A 17625-nucleotide genomic window follows, 5' to 3' on the forward strand; every position below is an offset into this window, starting at 1 on the left:
ATGACGGTAAAGGGCCGGCTCGCGCCGAGACCTCTGGGCGCGGCCATGTTGGAGGCGGGACTTCCGGTCTCCTACACGGGTGACTTCCTCCCTCGTCCTGCCTCCCTTGGCAACCTGACACCCGGGCCGCGTCCCCCGCGCCCTGCCCCCTCCGCGCGCGGCCGCACAGCGGCGTTGGGCGGGCGAACTTTCGAGTTGCCTGCGACAGGCGGGTGAGTGATGGTGAGGCGTGGGTTCGCCGAGGAGGGACACCACAGAGCCGGGGGGCGGGGACTTCCTTGTGGGCGGGGAGCTCTGGAGACCACCCCGGCCCGGGCCCTCGCCGTGGGGGTCGCCGCCCCGCCAGATGCCGGCTGTACCCCTAAAGGCTGCGGCCCTAGCGGCCCCCTCACGCCTGAGGGGAGGTCTCAGTGTGGCCCCCGCCACCCCGGCCTGCGGCCCCGCCCCCTCCCGTGACCCGCTGACTCGGCTCCCGGGGCCCCAGCCTTGCGCGCGGGCCTCCCCGCGCGCCCCTGGAGAAGAAAGTGGGGCCCGCGGGGAGCCCTCCGGGGGCGGTGGGCTTAGAGCGTGTGCTTGGCGCGGTGCCAGTGCTTAGTACACGGAAAACGGCGACCTCCGTGCGTGTCGGCTCGCCAGGCCCCGAGGAGACCTCGGGCAGGATCCCTGCGCCCTGTCGCAGGGCACTGGCGCCCGGGAGGGGGGCAAACCCGTTAGCCCACCCGGTAACCCAGGGTGCCTTGGGAGCTGGCAGCTGTGACTCGTGGCCGGCACGGACAAGGATGCAATGAACTAAAGAGCGGTGGTTTGCAGGCTGCAGCCTCCCGGGGCCAGGGTTCGTCCCCGCAGGCAGTGAATGAGGCCGCAGGACAGGGGCCAGCCGGGGCTGCTCTGGCCGTGCCCCCCTCGCCGCTCCCCGCGAAGAAGCCGGGGTTTTCTCAATCAAAATGCGCCTCCCTCGGAGGGGAGGGTGCTGGAATCCCGGATCCTGGTGTGCTCTGTGCACTGTGCGTGTCAGAGGCCGGGGGCCGGGGACTCCATCAGATCCCGGGGGACCTGGGACGCAGCTTCGCGGCGCGCATTCCCCAGAGTGGCCGTTCCTCTGTTCCCTGTCACCCTGCACCGATTCCCGCCACGCCTGTGTGTGCCCGTTGTGCAAGAGGAGCGCTGGTTTCGTTTGTTTTGTCTTACTTTCCTTGCCGATCTGCCTGTGGGCCCGGCTCTGTCCGTGGGGACTTGAGTGGCGCAGGAACAGCCGGTGAGCAGGCACGTGTGGAGCGGCCTTTGTGCCGGGTGGGACGTCAAGCCGTGCCCTTTCTGAACGAGCTCGGGTCACAGCCGCTTCAAAACGCAGCCTTGTCTTTTTGGAGAAAGGTGAACTAAGGAGAGAGCTGGCTTCTGGTTGAGCCCTAGCCCTTGTGTCCTGCACGCTGACAGCTCCAAGTAACGGGAGACGTTCCAGGCGTGGCCAGCCCAGCGGGCCATTCCTTCTTTGGAGAGGGATCCAGTGACCCTGAACGGCTGTTGGCCTCATCTCCGCCAACCCCAGCGGTCTCCGGCCCCCGCATCCCCCTCCTCCGTGCACAGCCTCAGCTCTCCCTGGAGCCTGGAAGCCTTGCCCCCGCCCCCCTGAGTTGGCCCCAGCTCTGGGCACTTCCTTTGTCACAGCTCCGCCCAGTTGGACACACCCGCGGGGGGAAGGTTCCTCCGGCCTCTCCCGCTCTGGGTCTGAGCTGACAGAGATGGACCTCCCAGCGGGGCACCGCTGCCCCTCCCCAGGATTGTGGGCCCCCCAGGCCCGAGGGAGGCTCTCTGTGCCGCCATCCATCAGGTAGCTGTCACCAAGGACCCAGGGGCTGAGGAAGCTCGTCTCAGTGCCGGGTGGGGTCTCCAGGCCGCACAGGAGGGCAGAGCCTAGAGCCAGGCAACGCAGAGGTGCAGCTGTGGAGCGTGGCGCCACGGGCGGGGGCGGGGGCAGCCTGACCCTCCCCGGCCTTCCTGCGTGGAAGCACAGCGTCCCTGTCTTGCACCTTCCTCTTGGTATCTGAGTGTGCCTGGGACTCGGCTGCCTGCCCTCTGATGCCCCCTGCCCTCACCCCGTGCAGCAGGAACCCGGCCATGGTGAACGAGGCCCGGGGGAATGGCGGCCTCCACCCCCGCTCCGAAGGCAGCAGCAGTGGCAGCGAGAGTTCCAAAAATAGTTCGAGGTGTTCCACGCCGGGCCTGGACCCTGAGCGGCACGAGAAACTGCGGGAGAAGATGCGGCGCAGGATGGAATCGGGGGACAAGTGGTTCTCCCTCGAGTTCTTCCCGCCGCGGACCGCGCAGGGAGCTGTCAATCTCATCTCCAGGTAGGTTGCTTTAAGGTTAAGAAGGGGCTTGGGGGGCTGCGGGGGGACTGAACTGGCAGCCCTGCAGCAGGGCTGCACTTTAACCTGGAAGGAAAATGCGGCTGAGGGGGTGGAAGAGAGCAGAGACATTTGATCTGCTTGCTCAGTTGTTGGGAAAAGCCCCTCCGGGCGTCAGAATCTTTAAGACACTCTTTAATGGGTTAAAAAAAAAATGTTGATTCTTACAAACCACATTCTTTGGCAGCTCTTGGGGGCTGGATCCTGAGTACGGTGTGGGAAGTCACAAAGCTGATTTAGAGAATGTTTTCAGCCAGTTAGGAATCTGGACTGCGTCTGGAAATCTAGAAGTGCCAAGTGCATTACGTTAGCGCTGATGAAGTGCAGCTCCCTTCTCGAAGTTTGTGACTTTTCCCATTTGCATTCTTGTGTGACACGCCCGAGGTTTGGAAGTTTAAAGGCAAAAGGTAGATCGTTAGACGGGTGCTCCTGGGCACCAGGGTTTGGGTCTGGTTCAGGAACTTGGCCGGGGTTGCGGCGAGGAGGAGCCTTGTGTCCGGCGACCCTGGTTTCCTGTTCTTCGAATGAGGCGCTGGTTGTCACTCCGAGCATTCCGCTCACCTGTGACCAAGTTCCCGTCCCTTTCGCCCCTGGAAACGTCTCCGCTCACCCAAAATGATGGATGTGCGGATGCGCTGAGGGTCTGATGCGCTGCTGCCGTACCCGGAGGCCCTGTTGCGTGTTGTCCGTGCCGTCACAGTAACCCCAGTGAGACAGAGAGCCCGCTCTGCACTCCAGACTGCTCTGGGTGCTGTGGGGCCGCCTCTCCTGCATTCCCATGGCATCGTGGTGGCGTGGGCACGGCTTGTAAGCGAGGCGGAGGCTCGGAGAGCTGGAGCAGTTTGCTCAGGCTCACACGGTCCGGACGGAGCAAAGCCAGCAGACGCGCGGCTTGCTCGGGCTCCAGCTTGCATGCTGCTCTCCAGCCCCCGGGCCCCAGAGCGGGTGGCGGAGGGTGGCACTCCCCCCGGAAGCCCTCTTCAGAAAGACGTCCGTCGCAGGTTTGACCGGATGGCGGCCGGCGGCCCCCTGTTCGTAGACGTGACCTGGCACCCAGCAGGCGACCCCGGTTCAGACAAGGAGACCTCCTCCATGATGATCGCCAGCACCGCCGTCAACTACTGCGGCCTGGAGACCATGCTGCACATGACCTGCTGCCGGCAGCGGCGGGAGGACCTCACGGCCCATCTGCACAAGGCCAAGCAGCTGGGCCTTAAGAACATCCTGGCGCTGCGAGGAGGTGTGGCCGGCACGCCCCGCTCTGTGCTGTTGTTTCCCGACGGCCTCCCCTGGCCCAGGACAGGACCAGTCCTTTCTCTGCATCCCTCTGGGGCCACCGCGCCAGCAGCAGTGTGGGCAGTGTGGGCAGTGAGTCTCCCCCGGGCTCAGGTGGAGCTGCCACTTCCACCGCCTTGGCCTCGCTGGAGGAGTTCAGCCAGTGTCCAGTCACGCCCAGCCCTGGCTGCAAACTCATTGATCACTGGCTGTGCCTTGCACTTGGCCCGGTCACAGGGTGCAGCTCTGGCCTTTGTCCAGGAGTGAGAGCAGCTGGTCGCCTCTGGTTCCTGCTTTTGTTAGGCCGCCGAGAGTGGGAAGAGGGACCTTGAGTGTGGACTCTGGGGGCCTCGTGCTCACCGTCACAAGCCCACGTCTCATGAGATGAGGGAAGACCTTCTAGGGGGCCGGGGGACGGGAGGGGGTGCCTGGACCCATGTAGGTGCAGGTAGTGAAGGAACCTGCAATCCCCTGGCTCAGTGAAGAGTGGCAGCTGGCTCCTGGGCCCTGGTAGCACCCACCCACCCAGAGTTGGCGTTTGGTGCACATTTGACAGGTGGGCGGCTTTCTCGCCTCCCACTGTGTACCACGTGTTATCCTAGAAAGAAGAGATCCAAACTGAACTTAGAGGAAGTCCCTGCCTTCCAGGAGCTCACAGCTCTGGGTGCAGGTGTAGGCAGAGGTGACAAGAAGGTTGGCACAGTGGGTAAAGCCCCTGCCTGCGGTCCAGCATCCCACATGGGCGCCAGTTTGAGTCCTGGCTGTTCCACTTCTGATGCAGCTCCCTGTTAATGCACCTGGGAATGGATATCAAGGGACGCCTGTAGTTAAAAAGGAAATAACGCATAACTAATACACTAGTGATCAATCAGTAACCACGACCTCCGCCAACCCTGCAGACCCCGTAGGGGACCAGTGGGAAGAGGAGGAAGGAGGTTTCAACTACGCCGTAGACTTGGTGAAGCACATCCGGAGCGAGTTTGGGGACTACTTTGACATCTGTGTGGCAGGTAAGTGGCTGAGGGTCCGGGCGGGTGGGGACGGAGGGAAGGGACGAGATGCTCGGGGGCCCAGGACGTGATGGAGGGCACCTGCGGGCCGAGCCCGGGCTGGATGAGGGACGTGCATGGTGAAGTAGATACTGTCCTCGCTGTCATCCCAACCCCGAGGTCCTGTCCTCTGTGTGCCTGCTCCTTTCTGCTCTCAGCCCTGTTTCAAAGAAAAAGAGGCTTTTAACTGAGAGGACTCCAGGGCACAGGGACCCTCAGAACTCAAGGTCCGAAACTGGCATCAGACAGCGCTGCACCGTGGAACCAGTCTTCCTCTCTGGGGCCAGGGGCCCTCCGTCTCTGCTTCCTGTCAGTCTGCCCCCTGCTTCCTCCAGGAGACCCTTTTCCACACACGTGCCCTGCTCCAGGGTGCACGTGTGTCGGCCCCGCCAGTCGCCCAGGCTGGTTGTCAGGTCTCAGGTCAGTCCCAAGTTCCTGGGAGACGAAATCAGGTTGGCTCGAGTCCATTCTGTCGGCTGCAGCCGGGAGGCCGGTCAGGTTCCCCTGACAGAAGGCGAGGGTGACCTTCGCTCCTACCCCCGCTCTGAGGTTGGGCTCTCAGCTTCCAGGCGGGGCCAGGTCCAGTGAGGCAGAGTGTGCCAGGGACATAGAAGTCTGGATCTGCGGGGCACATCTTGGAATGACAGCTTTTCACCAGTATTTCGAGGGAAATCATATTTTTTAAAAAAAAGATTTATTGGTTTGAAAGGCAGGGTTACAGGGAGAGAGAGAGCTTCCATCTGCTGGTTCACTCTCCAGATGGCTACAATGGCCAGGGCTGGGACAGGCCAGGCCAGGCGCCAAGTGCTTCTTCCAGGTTTCCCATGTGGTTACAGAGGCCCGAGCATTTGGACCACCCTCCACTGCTTTCCCAGGCACATTAGCAGAGAGCGCGATTGGAAGTATGGCAGCCAGGGCTTGAACTGATGGGCATATGGCAGTGGCCTAATGCGCTGTGTCATAACACCAGCCCCAAGAGAAGTCATTTTTGTATTAAACATAACTGTGTTATACAATAGCATTTCAAGTGATCTGCATTATTATTAAAAAATAATTGTTTCAAGAAACTTATTGTCACCATGGGCTCTTCTCCAGGTCCCCAAGTACGTGTCCAGTCTTTGCAAGCAGTGCTGCTTAGGTGGCTTCAGCTGGGGAGCACTGGTCAGGAGTTAGGAACGGAATGGGCATTTCTAAGGGTCAGCCCGGCAGTGTGCTTGTCGGTCACGATGCATTGTTAACTGGGGGCTGTGCGACAGGAGTGAGTGTTAACTGACCCCCAGTGGAAAGTAGCAAAACTGTCAGCCGATTCTTGCTGGATAGCTTTTGTTTTGCTTATCATAAAGATCAGTGGACTCGGGGCTGGCGCTGTGGCGTAGCAGGTAAAGCTGCCGCCTGCAGTGCCGGCATCCTGTGTGGGCACCGATTAGAGTCCCAGCTGCTCCACTTTCAATTCAGTTTTCTGCTGTGGCCAGGGAAAGCAGTAGATGACTCAGGTTCTTTGGCCCCTGCACCCGCGTGGGAGACCCGGAAGAAACTCCTGGCTCCTGGCTTCGGATCGGCCCCCCTCCTGCCGATGGGGCCATTTGGGGAGTGAACCAATAGACGGAGGACCTACCTACCCCTTCCGCCGTCGCCACCTCTGCCTCTCTGTGACTCTGCCTTTCAAATAATTAAATAAATCTTTTATTTTATTTTATTTATTTATTTGACAGGTAGAGTTACAGACAGTGAGAGGGAGAGACAGAAAGAAAGGTCTTCCTTCCATTGGTTCACCCCCCAAATGGCCGCTATGGCTGGAGCTACGCCGATCCAAAGCCAGGAGCCAGGTGCCTTCTCCTGGTCTCCCACACGGGTTCAGGCACCCAAGCACCTGGGCCATCCTCCACTGCCCTCCCGGGCCACAGCAGAGAGCTGGACTGGAAGAGGGGCAACAGGGACTAGAACCCGGGGCCCATATGGGATTCCAGCGCCGCAGGCAGAGGATTAGCCAAGTGAGCCACGGCACCGGCCCAGATAAATAAATCTTTAAAAAAAAAAATCAGTGGATTAGAGAGCACCAGGCTGGTGGTGATTAAAAAACAAAACAAAATAAAAAATGGCCGTAGCAAGCTGAGCAGAGTCTGGATGTAATCAGATGCTAGATTTGTTTGGTGATACTTAGATTTTAGACTCCAGAGTTCATGGATTTCCTCTGGAAAAAGTTGTATTATCGGGAGTGTGAGATCCGGATGCTGGTCTGCTCCCTACTCCTTGTGGCGATCGTTTTGTGCCCGTTTTTGATGACTCTGGGTTTCTTGTGAACAAAACCGCCTTGTCACAGCCAGGCAGCTGGCTTTCCCACAGCGCAGCCTCCGGTCTGCGAGGAAGCCAGCTCCCACCCCGTGTCTCATCAAGGCCTGTGGTCTTCCTGCTTCCTGGCCAAGCAGGGCTGCTGCGCTGGTTAGTTCCAGAGAAGTCCTCAAGTTCACAGAGCCAGCAGGGAGAACATCTGGTCTCACTCCCCAGGCAGTTCTGGCAGCCCGTCCCTAACTCGTGGGTATCCCGCGGCCCCAGTGTGTTCAGACACCCAGAACACACTGGGGCCGAAACGGCTGCAGGCTGCCGGAGCAGCAACACAGACTAACAGGGAAGCTGGCGAGGGTCAGAGTTCCCCACGGCAGGCCTTGGGCTTTTGAAAGTAGTTACTGGGTTCCCCTTCTCTGTTTCCATCAGTCTTCTGCCTGCGACTGGTTTAGCTCCTGACGTCTCACTGTCTTGCCCCTGAGGGATCGTACTGCTGTTAAAAATAGTGTAACCCAGTGCCTAGCATCAAGCTGGTGCTGAAGGTGGCATTTTCACGTTTCTGCGGCCACACAGTGCAGGCCCGATCGGCCTGGCTGGGAGAGGTGGGACGGGGTCGGCATTTGGAGCCGTCTGCCCCCCACCCCACTCTGGGGTCCTGAGAGCGGTCGCTCACCGGTCCAGCTCTGTCCCAGGTGTGCCGCGGGACAGGGTGAGGCCGAGCTGCTGAGACGGAGGACTCGGCCCACCCGCTGGTTTCTGCCTCACTCTCGGCAGGCTACCCCAAAGGCCATCCGGACGCTGAGAGCCTCGAGGCCGACCTGAAGCACCTGAAGGAGAAGGTGTCTGCGGGGGCCGACTTCATCATCACCCAGCTCTTCTTTGCGGCTGACACCTTTTTCAGCTTTGTGAACGCTTGCACCGAGATGGGCATCACCTGCCCCATCCTGCCTGGGATCTTTCCCATCCAGGTGAGGGTCCCGGGCCGGCCCGCAGACTCGCGCACAGCCCGCCCTGAGCTCACACTGCGCTGCTCTCGACCTTGCTGTTGGCCCCCAGCCCTTGCCTGGCGCCGTCTTCACGCCGCTCGGGCTGCCTCTGGTCTCTCACCTGCCCACAAGCTTCTAGAAGGGATTGGGACTCAGAAGTTTGGGTCAACTCAAGTTTCTCAAACTTGGTTGCCATCAGAACCGCTTGATCAGCTTCTTCCAAAGCTGGATTTCCAGGTCCCACCCCCAGAAGTTCTGAGTCAGCAAATCTGCAGTGGCCCTGAATCTGCATGGTGCTTCCTGGGCTCGGCAGGTGATTGTGGTGGTCGGTGAGACCGGGAACAGCTGGGTTAGGTGGCCACCGCGTTATTACTGAAGGGGTGACCTGGGCCGATGGCAGGAATGCCGTGGGCAGCTGCTGTGCTCTGCAGAGAGCGGAGAAAGCGAGACAAGCCCCAGGGGACTCCTGCAGTGCGCTCCTAGTGTCCTGGGCCAGGCTGCACGACGTGGCAGGAGACTGGCAGCAAAGCAGGAGGTGGCTGGAGGGCACCCACAGCACCCCCGTGTCTTGGGCAGGGCTACCACTCCCTCCGGCAGCTCGTGAAGCTGTCCAGGCTGGAGGTGCCGCAGGAGATCAAAGATGTGATTGAACCGATCAAAGACAACGACGCCGCCATCCGCAACTATGGCATCGAGCTGGCCGTGAGTCTGTGCCAGGAGCTTCTGGCCAGTGGCTTGGTGCCAGGCCTCCACTTCTACACCCTTAACCGGGAGGTGGCCACGACAGAGGTGCTGAAGCGCCTGGGCCTGTGGACTGAGGATCCCAGGTGAGGGCAGCGTGGGGGTCCCCTGCAGAAAGAGTGGTCCCTGCGGTGGCAGTGGGTGTCTTCCTCCTCGCTCCAGCCAATCCCTTGTCCTTTGTCACATTCCCACACAGGCGCCCTCTGCCCTGGGCTGTCAGTGCCCATCCCAAGCGCCGGGAGGAAGACGTGCGTCCCATCTTCTGGGCCTCCAGACCCAAGAGTTACATCTACCGCACCCAGGAGTGGGACGAGTTCCCCAATGGCCGCTGGTGAGGGCCCGCAGCCTCCTTGCCGACAGATTCCTCCCCAGCGGGTCCTGGGCTTGGGGGGAGAGGCAGTGGGAGTTCTCCCGCTTTGTGGGGGAGCCCTGGGAGGCGTCTGGGCATGTGCTGGTGACTGCCCTCTGTCAGGGGCTCACAGTCACGCCCCTCCCCTGCAGGGGCAACTCCTCCTCCCCAGCCTTCGGGGAGCTGAAGGACTACTACCTCTTCTACCTGAAGAGCAAGTGCCCCAGGGAGGAGCTGCTGCAGATGTGGGGCGAGGAGCTGACCAGCGAGGAAAGCGTCTTCGAAGTCTTTGTTCGCTACCTCTCGGGAGAGGCGAACCAGCAGGGCTACAAAGTGAGTGCTACCGGGCGGCCCTGGGTGCTCCCTCCGCCCGACTCCAGCCTACAAAGTGGTACAGGGCGACCCTGGGTGCTCCCTCCGCCCGACTCCAGCCTACAAAGTGAGTGCTACCGGGCGGCGCTGGGTGCTCCCTCCGCCCGACTCCAGCCTACAAAGTAGTGCAGGGCGACCCTGGGTGCTCCCTCCGCCCGACTCCTGCCCTGGGCCAGACTGAGGGGCTATGACGCCCCCGCCTTGGCCGGCTGCCTCTCCACACTGTGACATGGCAGCTCAGCGCAGCGAGGAGGGTGGTCTGTGGAAGGGACCCAGGCCCGGCCCCCACCGTTGCCCAGCCCCCATCCCGTCTCCAGGTGACGTGCCTGCCCTGGAACGACGAGCCCTTGGCGGCCGAGACGAGCCTCATGAAGGAGGAGCTGCTGCGAGTCAACCGCCAGGGCATCCTCACCATCAACTCGCAGCCCAACATCAACGGGAAGCCGTCGTCGGACCCCGTCGTGGGCTGGGGCCCGGGCGGGGGCTACGTCTTCCAGAAGGTGCGGCACGCACGGGGCGGCCCCTGAGATGGGATGGAGCAGCTTCCACTCCACGCGTCCCTGTTCTAGGGGTGAACATGGCGGGGCATGTCCACGCGTCCCCGTTCCAGGGGTAGACGTGGTGGGGCGCGTCCACGTGTCCCCTGTTCCAGGGGCGGGACATAACGGGGCGTGTCCACATATTCCCTGTTCCAGGGGTGGACATGGTGGGGCACATCCACGTGTCCCCGTTCCAGGGGTGGACGTGGTGGGCGCGTCCATGCATCCCCTGTTCCAGGGGCGGGACATGACGGGGCGTGTCCACACATCCCCTGTTCCAGGGGTGGACGTGGTAGGGCACGTCCATGCGTCCCCCTTCCAGGGGTGGACATGGTGGGGCATGTCCATGCGTCCCCTGTTCCAGGGGTGGACGTGATGGGGCATGTCCACACGTCCCCTGTTCCAGGGGTGGATGTGACGGGGCGCGTCTACACGTCCCCTGTTCCGGGGTGGACGTGACGGGGCGCGTCCACGCGTCCCCTGTTCCGGGGTGGACGTGACGGGGCGCGTCCACGTGTCCCCTGTTCCAGGGGTGGGACGTGACGGGGCGCGTCTACACATCCCCTGTTCCAGGGGTAGACGTGGTGGGGCGCGTCCATGCGTCCCCGTTCCAGGGGCAGGACGTGACGGGGCGCGTCCACACATCCCCTGTTCCGGGGTGGACGTGATGGGGCATGTCCATGCGTCCCCTGTTCCAGGGGTGGAACGTGACGGGGCGCGTCCACACATCCCCTGTTCCGGGGTGGACGTGACGGGGCGCATCCATGCGTCCCCTGTTCCGGGGTGGACGTGACGGGGCGCGTCCACACATCCCCTGTTCCAGGGGTGGACGTGATGGGGCATGTCCATGCGTCCCCTGTTCCAGGGGTGGACGTGACGGGGCGCATCCATGCGTCCCCTGTTCCGGGGTGGACGTGACGGGGCGCGTCCACACATCCCCTGTTCCAGGGTGGATGTGACGGGGCGCGTCCACACATCCCCTGTTCCGGGGTGGACGTGACGGGGCGCATCCATGCGTCCCCTGTTCCGGGGTGGACGTGACGGGGCGCGTCCACACATCCCCTGTTCCAGGGGTGGACGTGATGGGGCATGTCCATGCGTCCCCTGTTCCAGGGTGGATGTGATGGGGCACGTCCATGCGTTCCCTGTTCTGGGGTGGACGTGACGGGCGCGTCCATGAGTTCCCTGTTCCGGGGTGGAATGTGGCGGGGTACGTCCATGCGTCCCCTGTTCCGGGGTGGAATGTGACGGGGTGCGTCCACACGTCCCCTGTTCCAGGGTGGAACGTGACGGGGCGTGTCCAGTGCTCGGCTCACAGAAGGACACAGGATGTGTTTGCTGCCCGGGAGCTGCTGCTCCTGCAGAGCCTTCCTCCTGCAGCCCTGGGTGCAGAACCGAAGCCCCTGGCTCTGGAGACCTGGGTTTCAGTACCTGCTCGGCTGGTTCCCGGCAGTGGGGCCGCCTTGCCCAACTTCCCGAACCTCATCTCCTCATCTGGGGATAAAGTGTCTGTCTGGCAGGATTCTGAGCATTCTAGCAAATGGATTTAAATAAGCCCAGTTTAATTCCTCAGAGATGCTGGTGCTGGACAAGATGGCAGTGTCGCTGTCATCTCCCAGGCCTCGCACACGCCTTAGCTGGTCGAACTGGCTGCCCCCACAGGGTCCCTACAGAGCACAGTGGCTGCACATGCGGAGGGTGTGACAGGGACCCGGCTTGATGTCTCCCGCAGGCCTACCTGGAGTTCTTCACTTCCCGCGAGACTGTGGAGGCACTCCTGCAGGTGCTGAAGAACTATGAGCTCCGGGTCAATTACCACATTGTCGACGTGAAGGTAGGCCAGCCCCGGGTGCAGGAGGCACTTAGCAGGGCCCGAGTGCTGGGGCCTGGCACACCCACGTTGACTCCATCAGCAGTCCCCAGCCTCCTAGCCCAGGCCAGACACACTGTGCCAGACAAGGAGATGCAGATAAAGCCAGGCCCCTGCTCCCAGCTCCCAGCCCAGTGGGGCAGAGAAACAGACAAGGACAAGTCAGTGTGAACTGGAAAATCAAGTTCATTATAGGCTACTGTGGGATCCAGAGGAGGGACGCCCAGCCTGGAAGGCCAGGGGAGGGTCCTGGGAGGGGTCGTATGTGGTCTGAATCTTTGAGGACAGAGAGTCGGCCAGTGGGGAGCAGGACGTCCCAGGGGCGGGGCAGAGTGGGCAGAGGCATCTGGCTGCCCTCTCTGGGGAAACAAGAGTGGGGAAGAGGAGGCAGAAGTGTCGCTGAGGGGCCAGACCCCGAGGGCCTCATGGTCTTGGCCGGAATTCGAGGCTTCCCTAAAGGCTGGGGGAGCCTGCTTAGCAGCAGTCCTGCTCCTGGCCGATCGCATTCGGTCACAGTGGCCAGCTGACGGCTCAGAGGCACGCGGAAGCGTCCCTGTGGACGGGAAGGCGCAGGTTAGAGAGCAGGTGAGTCAGTGGGACGTGGAGGCTGATGGGAGCAGAGTGAGGAACACAGACACACGGGTCGGCCTCTCAGGGCTGCAGAGCAGTGCCGTCCACGGACGCTGGCCTGCCAGGGCGGTCAGAGGCCTGGGTCTCCGCGAGCTGTGGCCCTCTGGGCAGTGACAGGGCTGTAACTGTCTTTGCCCCAGGCCTGCTCCGACCTCACCCCCCTCCCCACAGGGTGAGAACATCACCAACGCCCCTGAGCTGCAACCCAATGCAGTCACCTGGGGCATTTTCCCGGGGCGAGAGATCATCCAGCCCACGGTGGTGGACCCCGTCAGCTTCATGTTCTGGAAGGTAAAGGAACTGGGGGTGAGCCGGCTGCAGGGCAGTGTTTCCGAGTCCCAGGGCAGCAGACTTGGCCTTCAAGCCCACCCCGGACGCCGACTCCCCAGGGGCCGTGTTTCTGCATGGTGTTTATTTCGGGCTGGGAGGGGGCAGGGGTTGCGCTGACCCTGGGCCTTGTTTGCCTGGAAGAAGTACCCTGTTGGGCAGCGGCAGGAGGCCGGGGAGCCCTGACCGGAGGCTGGCCCTGACAGCCATCTCTGTGTGTGCACACGCGTGTGTGTAGGATGAGGCCTTCGCTCTGTGGATTGAGCAGTGGGGCAAGCTGTATGAGGAGGAGTCCCCGTCCCGCATGATCATCCAGTACATCCACGACAACTACTTCCTGGTCAACCTGGTGGACAATGAGTTCCCGCTGGACAACTGCCTGTGGCAGGTGCTGGAAGACACCTTTGAGCTCCTGGGCAGGCCAGCTCGAAAGGAGGCAGAGACGGAGGCCCCGTGACTCAGCTCCTGCCGTCCTCCGCTGGGGCCGCCCATACCCCACCCTCTTCCCTCCTAGACCCAGTTGCCCTCACCGTCCAGAACCCTCGCCTCCACTCCCCCACACGATGGCAGCTAGACCAGGCTCTGGCCGGACCAGAGTCTGCCCCACGGGAGCCTGGTGCTCTCTGCTCCCTTCAGTGGGGAGCTCCTCCGTCCTGCAGAGAACAGCAGTGGGCAGCAGCACCCCCTCCCTGGGAAGGGGGAGACTGGTTGCCAAATGAACCCTCACCTCAGGGCAGCCTCGGGGCGCCAGCTTGGACTCCTGGCGAATCTGTACTTCGGGGCGTGTGTGGAACGGGCAGAGATATGGCCAAGCGAAGGTGCTGCACCCTTCCATCCCTTGGGGGATGGCCACTGGGCCCTCACGACTCGTGGGAGGACACGTGGCTGCCCTGCCCATGTCTGCTGGCCGAGGCACCGGCCCCTGCTGGCGCCAGCACTTCCCACAACCTGTGTACCTGAGGGCTCAGGTACACAGGTCTTTCTTCAGTGCTGCTGTTTGAAATCTGTATTCTGATGGCTCGAGGGAAGGAGTGTCCTTTCACGGTTAAAGGTCATCTGACTCCCTGCTTGGCGGGGCCCTTGGCCTTGCCTTTCTCCCTGGTCGTGGAGGGTTGGTTACACCTGCCCATTAACTGTCAGAATGAGCTTCCCCGGGCGGACCCCCAGCTTTGACCGAGACTCTGTAGTCCTGCCTGCCGGCTGGCTTTGTATGCAGGCCCAGCTCCTCCCGCCGCTCAGCCCTCTGCCCAGCCTGTCTGCCTGGCACTCGCCCCGGGAGTCAACCCTCGAGTCCTGCTGCCCGCCTGGGGCAGTGACTGGCAGGTGCAGGTGGGCCGCTCCGTGTCCCGGTCCCGGCCTGCGGCTGATCAGGGCTGGCTTCCCCAGAAAGAGGCCCGCACCGCAGCAGGCGTGGGGTGCAGGGAGGGGTGCAGGAGCAGCGGCAGAATCTCCCCTTCCGTTTCAGACCCAGCTGGCTGTGGCCGAGACAGCAAGAGAAGCAGTGAGGACTTGGGGTCTTTTATTTTCATTTCGAGCTCCTGGAGCTGTTTCCTGTGTCACCCCTGCACCCTGATGTGCGGGACGCGGCTCCTTCCCTGGGAAGACTGGCTGGGTTCTGCTTTGATTCCGTGGGAACAAGCCGCAGCTGTGACTGAGCCCTGTGCTCGGCCTCAAGCCTGCTGTCCCCGAAGCTGGGCAGCTTCTCACCTGCTCAGGGCCTTGGGCTGCTGGGGGCTCCTCCCCTTGGGGCCAGCTGCCAGGTGCTGGTGCCACTTCTCCAAGGCCTGGCGTCAGGGATGGGAGAGGAAGGGCTGGGTGTCTCAGGCCAAGTGCAGAGGCTCAGGGAGGTCTGGCCGTGTCTGGGAGGCTGCGCTCCCGAGCAGGGACTGACGGAGGGGGCAGGTGCTTGGGATCCAGGTCCTACTTCAGGCTGGTGGGAGAGCGAGCTCTGTGCCCCCCGGCCCAGCCTTGTTCCAGACTGGGGGTGGCAAGCAGAGACCCCCCCAGCTCAGCACTGTCCAGAGGTGGCACTGGTGTGGGAAGGGCAGGTGCAGGGGGGGGTGCCCCCCCAGTACCCGGGAAAGGACTCCGCTGTCTTCCTGCTGCTGTAGCCGCCGAGCCACGCGCAGCCGCAGGACCCGATGCCGCCATGTCCGCCAGGCCCATGCCAGGTGCCACTGCCGAAGCTGTGGGAACAGGTGGCGGAGAGGCCTCTGCCCCTGCTGCCTCCTCCCACGGCTCTGGCACAGGGTGGGAGGGATGTGAGAAGTGTGTGAATGCCGATTCCCGGGCCTCCCCCGGGACCCTACATGAGAAGCACTAGGGGTTCGGGTTGAGGGTGGGATGATGGGGATGGGCCCCAGGACCTCACTCAGTGTGGGTCAGCAGGGGCTGTGTCCACTCACCAGGGTCCGCCCCAGCTGCTCTGCCCCTTGGACATCCACCCAGCGCTGCCACGCAGCTGCCAGGCACCTGGCCTTCCGGGAAGCCTGGAACTGGCTAAGCAGGGCTTCAGACCGCCAGCGCTGAATGTGCTGCCCCCTGTCGGCAGAGCGTGTCCTCTCCCCTTTGAGGCCACGGACCTGGGCCTGCTCATCCAGGCTCCTGCAGGAGTGGACTCTGGCTGGCAGAGGGCCCAGCTCTGGGCTCAGCTCCCGCGAGCCCCTCACTGATCCCATGCACCTGCCTCTCACACGCATGTGCCCTTACCTCAGCCTCCTGGGATCCCTTCCGTTGTTCCCGTCCTCCCCTTGGAGGGCTCTGGTCTCAGGGCTCCAGGGCCCTCCTGGTCCTGTAGGAGACAGGCCTGGGGCCGAGCTGCCGTCTCCAGGCCACGGCAGCCAGAGCTGGAAGGCAGGGCAGACTGGAAAGGGAAGTCGAGTCAGGAGGCTCCCTCATAGGTCAGGAGGAGCTTGGCTCCTGCTTCATGGTGAGTAGCGAAGGGGCCCACAGAGCTATGGCACTAAGCCTGGTGTGCCGCCTCCTGCTGCCGCATTTCGCCAGGTGCCAGCCAACCCTGACCCAGAAAGAATGAGCAAGGCAGGAGAAATGTCTCAGAGTGGTCAGGGGGAGGGGGTTGGGAGAACGGCGAGCACGCGGAAAATGATCCCAGGCACCACGGTCCTGCCCTTCAGCTGCCCTCTGTCCCCAGGCCGGGTCGCCTTACTCTGCACCCAGGCCATCTTCCCTGGCGGCGTCCGTCCACCGTGGCTGTGCTGATGTGTTGGCTCAGGTAACACTGTGGGTCCTGCAGCTGGTGTCCAGCTGCTGAGGGTCTGAGGGAAAAGCCAGAGAGGAAAAGCTGAGTGCAGTGGGCCTGGCGGGACAGATGACCAGGTGGGATGCTTTCTGACCTGCGCCCAGCCGTGCGGGCCGCCTCCTTGTGTATGCACAGATGGGGTGGGTCGCACTGCCCAGAGGGTGCCCAAGAGCAGTGCGGTCAGCAGGGCGCCACTGCCTCTCCCTTCGGCTGACCTGCCACAAGGCTGAAAACATCCCTGCAGAGAGGTGGGCCAATGAGAGACTGCTCAGAGCCACCTGTGCCAGGCACAGCCCTGGAAGGTGGGTCTTACTCTTCCCACGTTAGCTTTTAGAAAAAGAAAAATGATCCAGGTTTTTATTTGAAGGAGTGACAGAGAGTCCATCTGGTTTACTCCCCTAGGGCTCAGAATAGCCAGGACTGGGCCAGGCCGAAGCAGAGCTGGGGACTCCAGCTGGTGTCCCCCATGGGTGGCAGGAACCCAACCAACCACTTGGGCCATCATTTAGTGCCTCCCAGGGACATTAGGCAGCTGCATCAGAAACCAGGACTAGAGCCAGGCACCTGTGTGGACTGTGGGTGTTCCCACCACAGCACACCTGCCGCACCATGTGCCGGCCCCAAGCAGTACCAGGCTGAAGGCTTGCCTGAGACCAGGGGCACTCAGCGCTACTGCAGGCTGGCTGGCACCCACCCATGCGGCAGGTGAGGGCTGCCTGGGCGTGGGCGTGCCTGTGAGAGCGGCTGCTTGTCTGTGCGCCTCAGTTTCCCCATCACCTGCCTTGCTGGCAGGAACAGAATGCTGGGAAAGAACTGCCCTAGAACGCGCCTAGAATTAGAATACCCTGGGACCCCAGCCGCCGCCGTTGGCGCAGCCCCACGTGTGGATTCTGCAGTCGGCTCTTTGAGTTCCAGCCGAGAAAACACACTTTTTTCTTGGCGTTCTGCAGCAGGATTCCTGACAATGCCCTTTGACCTGAGCACTACTGCCCCTGCTGGTGGCTCTGGGGCCGTGTCCCTCAGTGACGGTCCCCGGCCTGCTGTGCAGGGGCCGTTCTTGTGCCCCCCGCTAGGCCATCGACCTCTTAGCACCACCGGTGGTGTCGGCACTGACAGCTTCAGGTCTAGCCAGGCAGTCACAGCTACCTCTGGGCAGAGAAAGTGAAGAAACTTGGGGTTCATTTATATTCTCTGACTTTCCTGTAATGAGCATATTTTATTTTTCCAGTAAAATGCTGTTAATTGCCCCTGTCTCTGTCTTGTCCTAGACAGCACCATGCTAAGTACTTGGTATATAATAAAGGGACATGTCTGTCTCCCGGGTACCCTGGGCCCCCACCATGAGCTCTGGCGCCAGACCCCAGGAACTCAGTCCATGCCTGGAAGTAGCCCACAGTGGTCTGGCCAGAGCGGAGGGTGGGGGAGGGGCCCCTGGGGAAATGGTTAGCCATACTGCCACCATGGATGGGATGGAAACCAGCCGCCTCTACAGCCGGTAGTTTGAAGAGCCATTTTTGGACCTCCCACTATAGCTGGGCCC

General features: G+C 62.2%; 2 protein-coding genes across 5 annotated transcripts in view; one reads left to right on the forward strand and one right to left on the reverse strand.

Moving 5' to 3' along the window:
• Nucleotides 1-17332, forward strand: MTHFR (methylenetetrahydrofolate reductase). Of its 4 annotated transcripts, none has more exons than XM_070077048.1 (12): nt 1-212; nt 2103-2348; nt 3407-3645; nt 4580-4690; nt 7787-7980; nt 8575-8825; nt 8936-9070; nt 9241-9421; nt 9778-9960; nt 11732-11833; nt 12671-12790; nt 13065-17332. In XM_070077048.1, exons 1-12 carry the CDS (start codon nt 1-3, stop codon nt 13281-13283), a joined length of 2193 nt encoding a protein of 730 aa, XP_069933149.1. In that variant the 3' UTR covers nt 13284-17332. The 4 variants fall into 4 exon arrangements, with proteins under 4 accessions (XP_069933149.1, XP_069933150.1, XP_069933152.1 ...); XM_070077049.1 differs by having other exon boundaries at nt 2106-2348; XM_070077050.1 differs by lacking the exon at nt 1-212 and adding an exon at nt 269-1828.
• C7H1orf167 (chromosome 7 C1orf167 homolog) overlaps nt 14329-17625 on the reverse strand; it is an 18873-nt gene continuing 15576 nt past the window's right edge. Inside the window, exons 17-20 of the mRNA XM_051834351.2 lie at nt 15993-16101; nt 15536-15689; nt 15232-15430; nt 14329-15012 (exon numbers count right to left, since the gene is read on the reverse strand). Coding sequence (XP_051690311.2) covers nt 14752-15012; nt 15232-15430; nt 15536-15689; nt 15993-16101 — 723 coding nt within the window. The 3' untranslated portion in view covers nt 14329-14751. The remainder of the gene's footprint in view (nt 15013-15231; nt 15431-15535; nt 15690-15992; nt 16102-17625) is intronic.

This window comes from Oryctolagus cuniculus, chromosome 7 (assembly GCF_964237555.1).
Source record: "Oryctolagus cuniculus chromosome 7, mOryCun1.1, whole genome shotgun sequence".
NCBI classification, from domain to species: domain Eukaryota; kingdom Metazoa; phylum Chordata; class Mammalia; order Lagomorpha; family Leporidae; genus Oryctolagus; species Oryctolagus cuniculus.